The sequence below is a fragment of the Equus asinus genome, chromosome 2 (genome assembly GCF_041296235.1).
Source record: "Equus asinus isolate D_3611 breed Donkey chromosome 2, EquAss-T2T_v2, whole genome shotgun sequence".
Classification (NCBI taxonomy): domain Eukaryota; kingdom Metazoa; phylum Chordata; class Mammalia; order Perissodactyla; family Equidae; genus Equus; species Equus asinus.
The window spans coordinates 111,379,961-111,393,037 of record NC_091791.1 but is presented as its reverse complement, the minus strand read 5'-3'; the positions used below and the strand labels follow the sequence as shown (position 1 = coordinate 111,393,037).

At 37.3% G+C, this 13,077-nt stretch overlaps 1 protein-coding gene across 6 annotated transcripts in view; it reads right to left on the bottom strand.

The window, feature by feature from the left end:
• Positions 1–13,077, bottom strand: part of LRRC28 (leucine rich repeat containing 28) — a 161,747-nt gene that overhangs the window by 134,095 nt on the left and 14,575 nt on the right. For all 6 annotated transcript variants that reach the window (XM_044762689.2, XM_070496289.1, XM_044762684.2 and 3 more), the window contains one exon: positions 3,275–3,315. In XM_044762689.2, the coding sequence (XP_044618624.1) occupies positions 3,275–3,315 (41 nt within the window). The remainder of the gene's footprint in view (positions 1–3,274; positions 3,316–13,077) is intronic.

The window sequence follows — 13,077 nt, the reverse complement described above, 5'->3', positions numbered from 1 at the left end:
AGAATCCATAGAAAAACTATTAGAAATAATCAACAACTACAGCAAAGTAGCAGGGTATAAAATTAACGTGCATAAATCAGTAGCATTTCTATACACTAACAATGAACTAACAGAAAAAGAACTCAAGAACTCAATCCCACTCACAATCGCAACGAAAAGAATAAAATACCTTGGGATAAACTTAACCAAGGAAGTGAAGGATCTATACAATGAAAACTACAAGACTTTCTTGAAAGAAATTGACGATGACATAAAGAGATGGAAAGACATTCCTTGCACATGGATTGGAAGAATAAACATAGTTAAAATGTCCATACTACCTAAAGCAATCTACAGAGTCAATGCTATCCCAATCAGAATCCCAAGAACATTCTTCACAGAAATTGAACAAACAATCCTAAAATTCATATGGGGCAACAAAACACCGCGAATTGCTAAAGCAATCCTGAGCAAAAACAAAGCCGGCGGAATCACAATCCCTGATTTCAAAACATACTACAAAGCTACAGTGATCAAAACAGCATGGTACTGGTACAAAAACAGGTCCACAGATCAATGGAACAGAATTGAAAGCCCAGAGATAAAACCACACATCTATGGACAGCTAATCTTCGACAAAGGAGCAGAGGGCCTACAATGGAGAAAAGAAAGTCTCTTCAACAAATGGTGCTGGGAAAACTGGACAGCCACATGCAAAAGATTGAAAATTGACCATTCTTTTTCACCACACACCAAAATAAACTCAAAATGGATCAAAGACCTAAAGATTAGGCCTGAGACAATAAGTCTTTTGGAAGAGAATATAGGCAGTACACTCTTTGACATCAGTTTCAAAAGAATCTTTTCGGACACTGTAACTCCTCAGTTGAGGGAAACAATAGAAAGAATAAACAAATGGGACTTCATCAGACTAAAGAGCTTCTTCAAGGCAAGGGAAAACAGGATTGAAACAAAAAAACAGCTCACTAATTGGGAAAAAATATTTACAAGCCACTTATCTGACAAAGGGTTAATCTCCATAATATACAAAGAACTCACACTGATTAGCAACAAAAAACAAACAACCCGATCAAAAAATGGGCAGAGGACATGAACAGACATTTCTCAAAAGAAGATATGAATATGGCCAATAGACACATGAAAAGATGTTCATCATCGCTAATCATCAGGGAAATGCAAATCAAAACTACACTAAGATATCACCTTACACCCGTTAGATTGGCAAAAACATCCAAAACCAAGAGTGACAAATGTTGGAGAGGATGTGGTGAAAAAGGAACCCTCATACACTGTTGGTGGGAATGCAAACTGGTACAGCCACTATGGAAAACAGTATGGAGATTTCTCAAAAAGTTAAAAATAGAAATACCCTATGACCCAGCCATCCCATTACTGGGTATCTATCCTAAGAACCTGATATCAGAAATCTCAAGAGTCCGTTGCACCCCTATGTTCATCGCAGCATTAGTTACAATAGCCAAGACGTGCAACCAGCCTACATGCCCAGAAACTGATGATTGGATAAAGAAGATGTGGTATATATACACAATGGAATACTACTCAGCCATAAAAAAAGACAAAATTGGCCCATTCACAACAACGTGGATGAACCTCGAGGGTATTATGTTAAGCGAAATAAGCCAGTCAGAGAAAGACGAACTCTATATGACTCCACTCATAGGTGGAAGTTAGTATATTGATAAGGAGATCTGATCGGTGGTTACCAGGGAAAAGGGGGGGTGGGGGGAGGGCACAGAGGGGGAAGTGGTGTACCCACAACATGACTAACAAAAATGTACAACTGAAATCTCACAAGGTTGTAATCTATCATAACATTAATAAAAAAAAAAAAGATACAACAGATAAAATTCATTTACAATAACAAAGAAAAAAAAGATTTAATATTTAGGAGAAAACTTTAGAAATGGTCAAAACCTATATAAAGAAAACCATAAAGCATTCTAAAGGACATGAGTAGACCCAAAACAACATTAAGGAATTCTTGTTCTTAGAGATACATACTGAAGTATTTAGGGGTAAAGAGCCATGATGTACGTAACTTACTCTCAAAACCTTCAGAAAAAATAATATACATATTTATACACATTTATAAAGAGAAGGAAAGCAAAAACCTGACAATGCAAATAAGGTAGAATAAACTGAATCTAATCAAGAGGAACCAGCCAGACAAATCCAGACATCTATTTTAAAAAGACATTTTGGGGGGGGGGGCGGGGAAATTGGGATAATTTAAATACAAACTGTGTATTAGATAATATTACTGAATTAATATTACTTTTCCTAGGTGTGATCATGATATAATTATATGCAAGAAAGTCCTTATTCTTAGGAGATACTTGCTGAAGTATTTAGGTGTAAATATCTTAATGTCTGCAATTTGGGGTGGGGAGCGATGAGGGAGAGGGCAGGAGACAGGGCAGGACACGGAAGAAGAGAAAGCAAATGTGGCAAAATGCTAACAACTGGTTACATTTAGGTGAAAGGTACACAGGTGTTCACAGTACTAAGCTTTCAACTTTTCTGTTGGTTTAAAATCTTTCAAAATAAAAAGATGGCAAAAAAAGGAAATGTCAGAAACTCCCAGCTTCAGGATGGAGATGTAAAGTTAGCTTCACCTCCTGAAAACCACGCCAAATAACCAAGAGAATAGGAAACAGCAATGCAAACTCCCTCTTCACAAAATTAGGAGGCAGCAGAAAAGAAAGGGAACTACGAGATATCTAAACTTCGTAGCTTCCTAGCGATAAGTCAATAGACGCTTAAAGTTGATGCACTAAAAAACAAAGGTGCAAACATATTATTTATGATTATGGAGGGAATCATCAAAAGAACTAAAACAAATGAAGCATGGAGGACGCAGGGAAGGAAGTTTTTACTCTGTATTTTAAATCTTTTATACTGTCTGACTGTTTCTACCAAGTTTCACATGTAGTGCTAGTAAAAAATAATAGTAATAAATTTTCCCAATTACATGGACTATCCAGAAGGATTCTGTGACAAAGATGCTGCACCCAGAAAAAACGTATCTTTCGTCATCACTACTTTGAGGTGAGATATTTTAAAATACAAATTTAAATGGTAAAATACTTCAAAGTACTATTGGGTTTATCAGAACCACAGGTCTACCTACAGAAACAGCATAATCATACCAAAAAAAAATAAATTAATACATTAAAATTATATTTCCTATTATTTCAAATAACAAAATTATTTTCATTCTTGTCTTTTTAAAAATTTAAATAAACAGACTCACAGTTCCACAAGGTTTGGAAGCTTCTGAGCAAGGTTTTCTGGCTGAAAATTAAAAACTCAGAATTAAATTTTATTTTTGAAAAATGTATAAACATTTCTAAATAGTTTAAACACAAAGTACTATCTTTTTGAAGGGTGTAAAAATTTTGAGAAAATAATGTGAAAATAAAAAATTAGCAAGTCAGGGTTTACGCTTACACACACCATACTACAATTTAAATTCATAAATTTGAACACTTAAAATCAATGTCCCTTGGAGAAACCAGAAACCTCATATTCCATGGCCATGGGTCACACAAGAAATGAAAATGTTCTCAACAGGCACAGACAGAATAATGCCATGTGACACCAGAGACAGAGATTGGAGCGATGCAGCTGCCAAGCCAAGGATACTACTGGCAACACCCAGAAGCCAGGAGAAGGAAAAACCTCTCCCTCAGAGCCCCGGGAAGGAGGCAACCCTGCCCACACCTCGATTCTGGACTTCTGGCCTCCAGAACTGAGAGAGTACATTTCTGCCATTTTAAGTCACCCAGCCTGTGTAATTGGTTGCAGCAGCCCCAGGAAACTAACACCCCCCACGCCAAACTCCCAAACCACCGTGCTCCTCAGGAGAAAGTAAGGGAAATCCCCAGGGGCCAGAAACCAAGACCTAACTAAGCTCAGGACGAACAGAGTAAGCTGGAGCTCACGCAGTCCAAGCAAGTGCCACATCTGGCCGCAGGTCATAAGTTTGGAGTAGGGGGGTGGTGTGGCAGGGAGAGGAAACTGGCCATTGGGAGGAGAGGAAGAGAGTGGACCTAGGTCCCTTACACAGCCAGAGCCCTCGAAGGAGCGCCCCCTCTATGAAAAGCATCCTAGAAAAATTCCGCTCACAGATTGAAAGTGGGCTGTCTCTGCTGGATGCAGTGGGTAGGAGGAAATGCCTCTGTGAATAACTGAAAGCCAGCCTGCATCTCTCCTTCTCTCTCTCTCTCCCTCCCTCCCACACACACACACACACACACACACACACACACACACACACACACACACACGGAGTTCAAATTTACATGAACACAAAGATAGGAGTTGTTAAGACTGAAGGGGCACACTGAGTCAGGAATAATTTTTTTTTATTCCACATTCAAACATACTGTAAGTTAAGCTAGATATCAATAACAAAGAATCAAGAATGGCTTTTTAGAAGAAATTAGGTCTGACTTGAGTCCTGAAGACAAACACAAATTATTAGTGGTTGCCACGGAGCAGGGAAAAAGGAGAGTTCTGGCCAGCTTTCTAGGCACAGGAAGCAACATATGAAAAGGCAAGAGAGAGGTATGCTTGGGAAACTGCAAACACAATCTCTTCTGCTGTAACTCTATAACAATACTCCTGAAGAAATTCTACATTTTCAAAAATCCTGTTATAAAAACAACTGTGTTAATAAAAAAACAAAAGTACTGGGAACTAAAAAGTTTTAGATTTGTAACAAAGTAACTTTTCATGGAGAAACTTAGTAACAGTGATTATCTTGAGGAAAAGGAGTAAGGTTGCCATTCTCTATCTAATTTCACGTTATTTGAATTTTTAACAATGAGCATGTATATCTTTCAAAATTGAAAAAAATTAAAATAAAAAATGTGGTACGCAAGGCATAAACTGCTATATAATTGAGTATCAGTCATATTATATGCAACTTAGGTTCTAAATACTCAACAAGAGAAATGTCATTAGTTTGATATAGCTGGGCCATAGGGTATGAAGGTGTATAAGATTTTGCAGAGAGTGGCAAGGAACAGACCAGTGAGGGCTTACATTTTATACTGAAGAACAATTTTCTTTAAATTCTGAACACAATGGAAATCCACTGGTTTATTTCAAACAAGGAAATGACATTATTAATTTCCTATTGGCATACTGATGTATTGAAACACTGAGCGACAGTATCCCAAGCTGCTTACATACACATATCCTTGCCCTTTTATGATAACCAAATAGCACTGAATATGAATACTGTTATGAAGTCACTGAAACATTTACTGAGTACTCGCTTTTGATAAAACCACTTGTATTTAGTTTTCAAATGCTGAAAGATGATTCTTTTTTCCCGCATGTTTTGATATCAATATATTCAATGAAGCTCTTCATGACCAGTCTTTCCTCAGATGTTACTCTTGGATCTGTGCAAAACCCCAAAATGTTTGTCTTAGTGTGGCATCTCCCCTAGTAAGGAGAACATACATTTCCTAGACCCTCATCTAATTTTATCTGCTACAGCATCAATACCATATCTGGCCAACTCATAGGACCTGTGGTCATTCTTGCCAGATGTCTGCTTGGCTCTGCCAGACAGCATTCTAATCTCTCCATGACACAATAGTTAGCTCTTTTGAGCTATATACCTATACACACAATTAAGCACCAAATAATGTTTCTGCTGCCAACAGTGCGTCACTATGTCTTTATTAACAAGGAAGTACACTGTGTTTTTATTTAAAAATAAGTACACTGATCCTGAGAAAATTGCTGTTCATTAGAATACCGGGTAAAAAAACAAAACAAAACACTTAGATATCTGCCCCCAAAGCCTGGCAAATAAGCAGCCTGTCGCATAAGCTATGGCCGACACCTACTGGTGGGTGTTCTATAAGATCATTCTCTGCCTTCCATTAGCACATTTTTAGCAGTGTAGCTAAATAATGCAAGGGAAACACTATACGTTTTAATTTTTCTACTTCCAGGTTCATGTAAAGTGAGTAAGAGATTGGACAACTAAGCATTAACATCAAAATTGTTGTTACTCTGTGGGTAACTAAGCTCTAATGCTGGATTGTAGATGCCACACAAACTAGTTTATCTTGATCCATAAAACTTACAGTTTACTAAGTTTTAAAATGTTTTTAAATTTTAAAATCCTGATAAAGTAATAACCTTAAAGCACCTCTCAAAACTGTCATTACTATTATTCCCTTCTCTTTTTTTTCAATTTTGACAAACAAAAGTTTTAATAGATAAATAACCTGTACCCAAATTCCTTGAGTATATATGCTTCCTGCTAACCTACTTGAAAACTATTTTCTAAATTAAGCCAAAATTCTCTTCATTAAATCTCACTTATCACTTAGCTAAACAATTTTTCTTTACAAATAATGTAAAAGTAAACTTCAGCAATCATAGTTAACATAAAATTTACCCCAAACTTTGGACTGATGCTTTACCATATCCTTTAAAAAAAAAACTTTCCTTATGTGTGCTGATTACACACAACAGCAAAATCACCTAATGACACATTTCTCTGGATGTACCCCGATCATTAAGCAACACATGACTGTACTTCAAACACTTTGCAAACATGTTCAGCGATGTTCTATAGGCAGTGTATACCACCCACTTCCTTTTCCTTTCCTTCTGGGCACCTAGTAGGACTGCACTTCTCTCTTCAAGCTGAGCATGGCTAGGCGGCTTGCTTTGCTCAGCGAAATGAGGTCAAAATGGAGGCCTTAGAGAGCATGAGTACAAAAGGTCCACAGTGACCTTCAAATGGTGGAAGCTTTGTCAGCCTTCATCCCTGAGTGAGGACGCAGAAGCCCCAAGCAGTCTGACAGAAAAGCACAGTGTGAGCAAGAAATAACCGTGCTGTTATAAACCACTAGATTCAGCATTCAGCAAAACCTGCTTTATCCTGACCTCTAATACCACATTTCAAAGAAGCCATAAATTAAACACATCCTGGTTCTCACAGCAGTTATAAAAAGCAGAATGAAGTTAGACTTCTACCTCACACCATATTAAAAAAATTAACTGAAAATGGATCAACAACTTAAATATTAAGAGCTAAAACCATAAAACTCACATTAGAAAACACAGGAATAAATCTTCATGATCGTGAATTTGGCAATGGATTAACAGATACGACACTGAAAACATGAGCAACAATAGAAAAAATAGATAAATTGAATATCAAAATTAAAAACTTTTGTGCATCAAAGGACATTACAAGAAAGTGAAAAGACAACATATAGAATGGGAAAAATCATCTATCTAAGAAGAGTCTAGCATCTAGAATATATAAAGAACTCTTACAACTCAATTAACAGAAAAACCCAACTGAAAAATACACAGAAGACTCGGATAGACCTTGTCTAAAGAAGATACACAAATGGCCAAACAAGCACATGAAAAGATGCTCAACATCATTAGTATTAGGAAATGCAAATCAAAACCAATGAAGTACCACTCCCAAACTATCAGAATGGCTATAAGTTTTTAAAAAGGAAAAGAACAGAACAAGTATTTGCAAGGATGTGCAGAAATTGGCACATTTGTACATTGTTGGCTGTATGTTGTACACTGTAAAATAAAATGGTTCAGCCACCGTAGAAAGCAGTTTAGCAGTTCCTCAAAAAGTTAAACATAGAATTGCCACACGACCCCACAATTCTATCTCTATGTATTTACCCAAAATAATTAAAACAGGTACTCAAACATGTACATGTACACCCACGTTCATATTCACAATAGCCAGGAAAGTGAGAAACAGCCCAAATGTCCATCAATGGATGAATGGATAAACTGTGGCATACACGTACAATGGCATCTTACTGAGCCATAAAAAGAAATGAAGGACTGCTACATGCTACAACTTGGATGATCCTTAACAACATTTTGCTAAGCGAAAAGAAGCCAGACACAAAAGGTCACATATTATATGATCCTATTTATATGAAATATCCAAAATACATAAATTTATAGAGACAGAACACAGATTGGTGGGTGCCAGGGTTGGGGTGTGGAGGGGAATGGGGAGAAACTGCTTAATGGGTAAGGGGTTTTATCTTGGAGCGATGGAAATGCTTGTAACTGATAGAAGTGGTGGTTGCACAACACTGTGAACGCACTAAATGCTACCGAATTGTTCACTTTCAAAATGGCTAATTTGGGGCCAGCCCAGTGACACAGCAGTTAAATGTGCACGCTCCACTTTAGCAGCTCAGGATTCACCAGTTTAGATCCCGGGAGTGGACCTACACAGTGCTTATCAAGCCATGCTGTGGCAGGCATCCCACATATAAAATAGAGGAAGACGGGCACAGATGTTAGCTCAGGGTCAGTCTTCCTCAGCAAAAAGAGGAGGATTGGCGGCAGATGTTAGCTCAGGGCTAATCTTCCTCAAAACAAACAAACAAAAAAACGGTTAATTTCACTTTACGTGAATTTCACCTCAATACATTTAAATTTTTTTTTAATTTAAAAATAGTTAAAGAAGTTTTGGTACTGAAGGGAAAAAGCACTTCATTCACAAACCATGAAACACACTCAACAAGCTTTCTAGTTGGATCAACAACTGGAAGTCATTGCGTCTGAGCAAGTACATGGCATGAGTTAAATACTAAGTGTCTGTATGAGAATAACTAAGGTAGATTTCTTTTCCTACTAACAATATTAACCCATTCCTCCTCAGTATTTCTCTCCCTATTACTATACATTATGGAGCAGTATTTCTCAACAGAGGAATCAGAAACCCTAGCAGGCTAATGGGAACAGAGAGAGAACCAGCAGCACCTCTCCTCTTCCTCAGCAGCGTGGGGCCCTCCAGAGGCCCAGTTACCACTTGCTCCCCAATGTCCTTTACCATTTACCCATTTGTCTCTTGGATCACTTCCCACTAATTACGCATGTTCCTCTTTTTAAATTTCTCTCCAAATAAACTTTAAGCAGCCTGAAAAAGCACGAGTCTTGTCTTAAACACTTGTCATATTTCCTTGATGTTTCCTGGAGAGAGAAGCAGCAGATGCTCGACCCTTCAATCTACCCAGATCAAATCTCTGACGGCCAAGTTCAGCTCTTCTGAAACGAGCGACACAGAAGAATGGTATTAACTACAGTTCTCGTTCGAATTATTCCAGAAAACCTGACACACTTGGGGGAGGGGGGGATGTGAGGGAGGAGGGGAGGTGCCAGAGAAAGGGAGAAGGGGCAATAAGAAATGTGTTTGAGAGCACAAACAGCTCACTAACCCCTCTTCTAAGAAAGCATCACTCCTAGCAAGGGCTGTGCAATTGCTGATAGATCAAGTAACTCCAGAAGTTTATACACATTTTGCTGGCTACCACTGACATCCTGTTTCCTAGCAAAAATGTAAATGACTATGCTGTGTAAACAATGGCTAATCTATTCCTAAGAATATAGAAAGGATAATCCAAAACATATGTCAGTTCTTTAAAGGAAAAGGTAAATTTTTATTATTTGGATACACAAGCATAACATCTTTAGTTTTTTGTTTGTTTTAATGGTTCTAAAAGAAAAGCAATGAAAAACTGCAGCAGATAGCCAAATTTCTTGGAGTATCTCCACCAAAATAATCACAGGTATTTTATGTCCCAAGTTCATTAAAATAAAATCTTCCATTGGAAAAACATTCCCATTGGGAATTCACTGAATATAAGTATTACAAATATTAAAATAAAGCCACTCCGAAAGGGAAGGAAAGGGAGGAAAAATGAGAGAAAGAAAATTTTCAAAATGTGGACAAGTTCTTTCGTTTCTAAAGTGGTCTTTGAGGTGCCTAAAAGGAACCCTGAGACAATTTTTTTTACTGCTTTGCATTACGATTATGTAGCTTTAACATACAGTGGCAGTTTAACTTTAATGATAAAAATGAATTGACATAAGTCAATTATAACGTAGTATTCTTTTTTTTCCAATCAAACACATTACTGGCTCAACAGAACTTTCTGCAAGGAAGGAAATATTCTCTATCTGCACTGTCTAATAAGGTGGCTACTAGCCACATGTGGCCATTAAGCACTTAAAATGTAGTTATTGTGACTAATGAATTAAATTTTTTAATATTATTTGATTATAATTTAATTTAAACATTAACAGCCACATGTGGCTGTTAACTAGCATATTAATGCAGAATTTATATCTTTATACTATCAATTTTTCACTTAAAATTAACTCTTTCAGACGTAAAACAGAAAAGAACAATTACTTAAATGTATGAACAATAAACTTTTTAGATTATTTTTCTTAGAAATGATAAAGCATTTGTTTAGCATTTATAGAAGCTGAAACTGACATCTTAAAAAATGTAAATTAAAAAATTTTAAGTATCTGCAAAAATGCAAATATCTTATTGCCAAAAATGTAAAAATAACTTCAAGACTTTTTTTTTTAAAGACTGGCACCTGAGCTAACATCTGATGCCAATCTTTTTTTCTTTTTTCCTTCTTCTTCTCCCCAAAGCCCCCCAGTACACAGTTGTATATTCTAGTTATAGGTCCTCCTGGTTGTGCTATGTGAGACGCCGCCTTAGCACGGCCTGATGAGTGGTGTCATGTCTGCACCCAGGACTCAAACTGGCGAAACCCTGGGCCACCAAAGTGGAGCACACGAGCTTAACCACTCAGCCACAGGGCCAGCCCCAAGACATTTTTTACTTAGCAAAAACTCTTACCAAAAATATGCTCAAAATTAAAAATACTGTATATCCAGTACACTTACAAAACTAAAACATATATCTGAATTGTGATAAAAATTTGATTACAAAGACTTTACGAAAGAAGGAAAACAAACATTAAAAATTACCGAAATGCCTCTTGAAGTATTAATCTTAAAAACACTTGTTTAAAAATGAAAGCTACAGGGGCTGGCCCCATGGCCAAGTGGTTAAATTCACGCTCCGCTGCAAGCGGCCCAGTGTTTCGTTGGTTCGAATCCTGGGCGCAGACAAGGCACTGCTCATCTAGCCACGCTGAGGCAGTGTCCCACATGCCACAACTAGAAGGACCCACGACGAAGAATATACAACTATGTACCAGGGGGCTTTGGGGAGAAAAAGGAAAAAATTAAAATCTTTTAAAAAATAATAAAAATATTTTAAAAAAAAATGAAAGCTACATGGGGCCACCAGTGGTGTAGTGGTTAAGTTTGTGCACTCCACTTTGGCGGCCTGGGGTTTGCCAGTTCTGACCCTGGGTGCAGACCTACACACTGTTCATCAAGCCATGCTGAGGTGGCATTCCACAAAGAAGAATTAGAAGGATGTACAACTAGGATAAAAACTATGTACTGGGGCTTTGGGGAGAGAAAAAAAAAAAAGAGAGAGGAAGTTTGGCAACAGATGTTAGCTCAGGGCCAACCTTCCTCACCAAGAAAGAAAAGCATACCTTTAAAAAAAAAGAAGAAAAGAAAGCTACATAAGTATCATAAACAAGCATTGATGGTTAGGGAACCATTTGCCCCTACCTACTTTCTATTTTTAAAAATCTATTTCATATGCATTTGGTAAGTATGATTTCATAAATGGAATATTCAAAGCAACAGAAAAATACACACACAAAAAGAATAATAAATGCTTATTCCCATAAAGCCAGATCAACCATTTAAAAATGTTTTTTAATTTCATTTTTTTTACTGCAGTAACATTGGTTTATAACTATATAGATTTCAGGTGTACATCATTCTATTTCAAATTCTGCATAGATTACATCATAATCACCACCCAAAGACTAATTACAATCCATCACCACACACATGTGCCTAATTACCCCTTTCGCCCTCCTCCCTCTGCCCTTCCCCTCCGGTAAGCACCAATCCAATCTCTGTTGCTATGTCTTTGTTTGTCATTATTTTTATCTTCCACTTATGAGTGAGATCACATGGTATCTGACTTTCTCCCTCTGACTTATTTCACTCAGCATAATACCCTCAAGGTTCATCCATGTTGCCACAAATGGCTGGAGTTCATCATTTCTTATGGCTGAGTAGTATTCCATTGTGTACATATACCACATCTTCTTTATCCATTCATCCCTTCATGGGCATCGAGGTTGCTTCCAAGTCTTGGCTATAGTGAATAATGCTGCGATGAACATAGGGGTGCATGTATCTTTATGTATTGGGGTTTTCAAGTTCTTTGGAAAATATCAGCAGTGGGATAGCTGGATCATATGGTAGATCTATTCTTAATTTTCTGAGGAATCTCCATACTATTTTCCATAGTGACTGTACCAGTTTGCACTCCCACCAGCAGTGTACGAGGGTTCTCTTCTCTCCACATCCTCTCCAACACTTACTGTTTCCTGTCTTGTTAATTATAGCCATCATGATGGGAATGAGGTATATCTCATTGTAGTTTTGATTTGCATTTCCCTGATAGTGAATGATGCTGAACATCTTTTCATGTGCCTGTTGCCCATCTGTATATCTTCTTTGGAGAAATCTCTGTACAGATCTTTTGCCCATTTTTTAATTGAGTCGTTAGTTTCTTTGTTGTTGAGATGTTCTTTGTGTATTTTGGATATTAACCCCTTATCAAATATATGGATTGCAAATATCTTCCCCCAATTATTAGGTTGTCTTTTCATTTTGTTGATGGTTTCCTTTGCTGTGCAGAAGGTTTTTAGTTTGATATAGTCCCATTTGTTTATTTTCTCTATTGTTTCCCTTGCCCGGTCAGACATGGTATTTGAAAAAATGCAGTAAGACAGATGTGGAAGACCATGCTGCCTATGTTTTCTTCTAGAAGTTTAACGGTTTCAGATCTTACATTCAAGCCTTTAATCCATTTTGAGTTGATTTTTGTGCATGGTGCAAGATAAAATCATTTAAAATTATATCCAGCCATCCAGCCTGAATAATTCTATAAGCTTATGACATAACTGCTTATTTTAGGGGGGAGGGGAGCATGTTCCAAGCCCAGTGTATGATATTACAAGTGCCTTACTTACAGAATATGAATATTTGTTGACTGATCTGATGTGGCTAACATTTGGAAACTGGCATCTCACTTTTGGTGTGCAGGTACCTCATTTTAGC